The following is a 4,368-nucleotide window of genomic DNA, read 5'->3' as shown; positions in this document are numbered from 1 at the left end:
ATATTTTATTGATTTTTTACAGAGAGGAAGGGAGAGGGATAAAGAGTTAGAAATATTGATGAGAGAGAATCATTGATCAGCTGCCTCCTGCACACCCCCTACAGGGGATGTGCCTGCAACCAAGGTATATGCCCTTGACTGGAATCAAACCTGGGACTCTATAGTCTGTGGGCTGATGCTCTATCCACTGAGCAAAACCAGCTTTTATTTTAAAAGATGATCCTATTTATAATGTAGCGCATAATGTACCAGAGGAAAGAAATACTTCCTGCCCTCTGGGTAAATTCACATAGAAAATGAGAGAGTAGCCCTAACCGGTTTAGTTCAGTGGATAGAGCATCGCCCTGCGGACTGAAGGGTCCCAGGTTTGATTCCGGTCAAGGCCACATACCATGATTGCAGGCTTGATCCCCGACCTTGGTTGGGTGCATGTGCAGGAAGCAACCAATCGATGTGTCTCTCTCACATTGATGTTTCTCTCTGTCTCTCTCCCTCCCTTCCATTCTCTCTAAAAAATCAATAGAAAAATATCCTCAGGTGAGGATTAACCAAAAAAATAAATTAAGTTAAATTAAAGTGTAAGAGTTTGCTTTATAAAGGACCTTTGGATTTTCCAGTCAAGCAGAAAATGCTTTTACAAAGTCATTAATTTATCATTTCATAGACCTGAGTTTTCTAGATTTGTTTTGCTATAGGGTTTCTTTCTCATGGGTACACACTCAATATTCATAAATTGGTTGATGTTCAAAATCATAATAATAGGAAAATAAAACCCAGGGGGAAAAAAATAAATCTTTGATACTAAATTACACTAAAAGAAGCATCTGACCCAGCCGGCGTGGCACAGTGGTTGAGCGTCGACACACTCAATATTCATAAATTGGTTGATGTTCAAAATCATAATAATAGGAAAATAAAACCCAGGGAGAAAAAATAAATCTTTGAAACTAAATTACACTAAAAGAAGCATCAGGCCCAGCCGGCATGGCACCGTGGTTGAGCGTCGACATGAACCAGGAGATCACGGTTCAATTCCTGGTCAGGACACGTGCCCAGGTTGTGGGTTCCATCCCCAGTGTGGGGCGTGCAGGAGGCAGCCGATCCATGATTCTCTCTCATCATGGATGTTTCTCTCTTTCTCTCTCTCTCCCTTCCTCTCTGAAATCAATAAAAACATATTTTTAAGTTATTGAATACCTATTAAATCACGATAGACACGTTTTAAACCTTAGAGCGCCACAACACTCCTCGTGCCTGACTTCGATAGGTGGTTTTTGTGTTTAATATATTTTATTGATTTTTTTACAGAGAGGAAGGGAGAGGGATAGAGAGTGAGAAACATTGATGAGAGAGAAACATCGATCAGCTGCCTACTGCACACCTCCTACTGGGGATATGTCCGCAACCAAGGTACATGCCCTTGACAGGAATCGAACCTGGGACCCTTCAGTCTGCAGGCCGACGCTCTATCCACTGAGCCAAACCGGTTAGGGCTCGATAGGTGGTTTTGTACACGTTGTTGAAATACTCACAGCCTGTGCTTCCTCATTGTCAAACGTAAGCAGCTCCAGCGTGGAGTCCCCCTCCAGCGGGCGGTCCAAGTCCCATAATTCACCATTGACCTTGGCTATTACGGTGCTTTCGGCCAGTTCTCGACTGGTGAGAGAAAAAATCACCGGGCAGTTAACCTCGTCACAGGATATCATGATCTGTTAAAGCACGAGAATAAAACCACTCCCAGGGTTTTTTGTTTGTTCGTTTGTTTGCTTGCTTTTTGAAATCCTCATCCAAGGATATTTTCCCATTGAATTTTAGAGAGAGTGGAAGGGAAGTGGAGAGACAGAGAGAGAAACATCAATGGGAGAGAGACACATCGATTGGTTGCCTCCTGCACGTGCCCCAACCAGGGTGGGGGATCGAGCCTGCAACTAGGTATGTACACTTGACTGGGAATCGAACCTGGGACCCTTCAGTCCGAGGGCCGATGCTATAACCACTAGCCACACTGGCCAGGGCAAGAACAACACATTTTCAACAAGCTCTGGCCCAACACTTACTACTGAACATGCCCGGCAACGGGTGGCTCAGTGGTTGAGCGTTGACCTATGAACCAGGAGGTCAGGGTTTGATTCCCCGGTTGCAGGCTGGATCCCCAGTGGGGGGCAGGAAGGAGGCAGCCGATCCATGATTCTCTCTCATCAATGTTTCTCTCTCTCTCTCCCTTCCTCCGTCTGAAATCAATGAAAATGTATTTTAAAAAAGGGTCACAATAGCCAAAAACAAGCCAAAATACACCTGAAATCTTCTCCAACCTATGGTTTACCTGATGTCAGCAGCCACCTGGTACCATCAATGTTTCTCTCTCTCTCTCCCTCTCCCTTCCTCCGTCTGAAATCAATGAAAACGTATTTTTAAAAAGGCTCACAATAGCCAAAAACAAGCCAAAACCCACCTGAAATCTTCTCCAATCTGTGGTTTACCTGATGTCAGCAGCCACCTGGTATGGTGTGGTTTTCCACGCTTCCCCTTCCACGGTTTTCCCATCAGCCACTCTCACTGTGATCGCATTGCCTGCGCTCCCCTCGCTCCCACCGGGGGCACGTGACAGCTGATGCTCTTTCTTCAATATCTCAAACAGTGCCAATCTTTCCTTTATGAAGTCTGGTTGGCTTTTCACCTGAAAATCATTGGCATGCACTCAGGTTAGCATACGCACCCCACTTTTTCCTTTAAAAAAATTTTTTTTTAAGTTTCAGAAAGAGGAAGGGAGAGGGAGAGAGAGAAACTTCAGTGACGAGAGAGCATTGTGCACCGGCTGCCTCCTGCACGCCCCGAGCACGTCTCAATGACAGGCAGCGTCTTATACTATTTCCGGAGCAACGACTGACCTGGCTGTCAGGCTCCCGGTCCTCCGTCGTATTTCGAATGTCCTTTCCTCGGTTTTGGCGAGGAGGAGGCTGGGAGAGAAAGGCAGATGGTAAACAGCTCATGCCCGTGACATGAAAGAGCGACACATCTGAGACCCGAGGGAGGAGGGGGACATGCCAGCAAGTGCCCCCTGTGTCGGGGCCCTTAGCTGGGCTGTCCTGAGCGCCCCCTGCAGCCCTCCATGGGCAAGTTGTTTTCTGAGGTTTGGTCCTTCCTGTCTGGGAATTCTCCTATATTCTTGCTAAAAATAGGATATATAGGGTGTCCCAAATTTCACGCAAGATTTGAATTTTGCATGAACATTAACAACAACAACAACAACAAAAATAAAAGCCTCATTTTACTTGGTTTATTGAATCAGATTCTCGCATCTGTTGTCCTCTGATTTCAACCCCTTCAATTCGATAAGCATTACCAAGTACCAATGATGGCCCAGGAGCAGGGACAATGAAGACCAATGAAGACCACGGCTTTGCGTCTGTGCCAGCAAAGCCGTGGAGGCCATTTACCCGATGTGCTATTCCATACATAACCCTAGACTGTATCCTTTATGAATCAATAAAAAATTTACAATTTTTAATTATAAACCTGTGTTTTCTATCAAAATTACTTCTTGCGTGAATTTTGGGACTATATATATATATACATATATATATATATACATATATATATATACACACACACACACACACACACACACATACATATATATTTAAATATGTCTTAATTGATTTCAGAGAGGAAGGGAGAGGGAGAGAGAGAGAAACATCAGTGATGAGAGAGAATCATGGATCGGCTGCCTCCTGCACGCCCCCCACCGGGGATCGAGCCCGCAACCCGGGTATGTACCCCTGACCGGGAATCGAACCCTGACCTCCTGGTTCATGGGTCGATGCTCAACCACTGAGCCACACCAGCTGGGCTATTTTTATATACTTATTGTATTTTAAATCTAAGTAGATTTAATGTATTTTAAAGTCCCCACCCCCTAAACTTTAAACAAATAATGTCACTGGAAAACGGCTGTGTAGCTGCCACCAGAGACTTTAAGCCCATTATTTCATGAAGATGTGGATAGGGCTCCCTGGTTTTCAAGAACTGTCTCCCCCCCACCCCCACCCGGGTCTGAGAAAGCCTTCAAAACGCAGGAAATTCATTACGTCCCAGGAAAACAATCTGCCCATCAATGAACTAAAACAGTAAAATCCTGCATGAAATAAGGATGCTCCATACCCAGACCTCAAGACAAGACCCCAACCTGCCCAAGCGAGGAACAGAGCTTTCAACGCGCCAGCATTTTCTTTTCTTTCCAAGCAAAGGAAGCTGCTGTTCCCGCTCCTACAGAAACGTGGGGGCGGCGATGGAATGGGGGAGCTGGGCCGTGCACCCCGAGGTCAGCCGGGCGGGGTACCGGGAGGGCAGGGCACGCCCTCCCTGCAG

At 45.8% G+C, this 4,368-nt stretch overlaps 1 protein-coding gene across 1 annotated transcript in view; it reads right to left on the bottom strand.

Moving 5' to 3' along the window:
• TARSL2 (threonyl-tRNA synthetase-like 2) overlaps positions 1-3,005 on the bottom strand; it is a 17,789-nt gene extending 14,784 nt beyond the window's left edge. Inside the window, exons 1-3 of the mRNA XM_014543569.1 lie at positions 2,889-3,005; positions 2,481-2,677; positions 1,529-1,656 (exon numbers count right to left, since the gene is read on the bottom strand). Coding sequence (XP_014399055.1) covers positions 1,529-1,656; positions 2,481-2,677; positions 2,889-2,990 — 427 coding nt within the window. The 5' untranslated portion in view covers positions 2,991-3,005. The remainder of the gene's footprint in view (positions 1-1,528; positions 1,657-2,480; positions 2,678-2,888) is intronic.
• Between the last annotated feature and the right edge of the window lie 1,363 nt (positions 3,006-4,368).

The sequence above is a fragment of the Myotis brandtii genome, unplaced genomic scaffold (assembly GCF_000412655.1).
Source record: "Myotis brandtii unplaced genomic scaffold, ASM41265v1 scaffold329, whole genome shotgun sequence".
In the NCBI taxonomy this organism is placed as follows: Eukaryota; Metazoa; Chordata; class Mammalia; order Chiroptera; family Vespertilionidae; genus Myotis; species Myotis brandtii.
The sequence above is the reverse complement of the archived record's forward strand: the minus strand, read 5'-3'. Positions and strand labels throughout refer to the sequence as shown.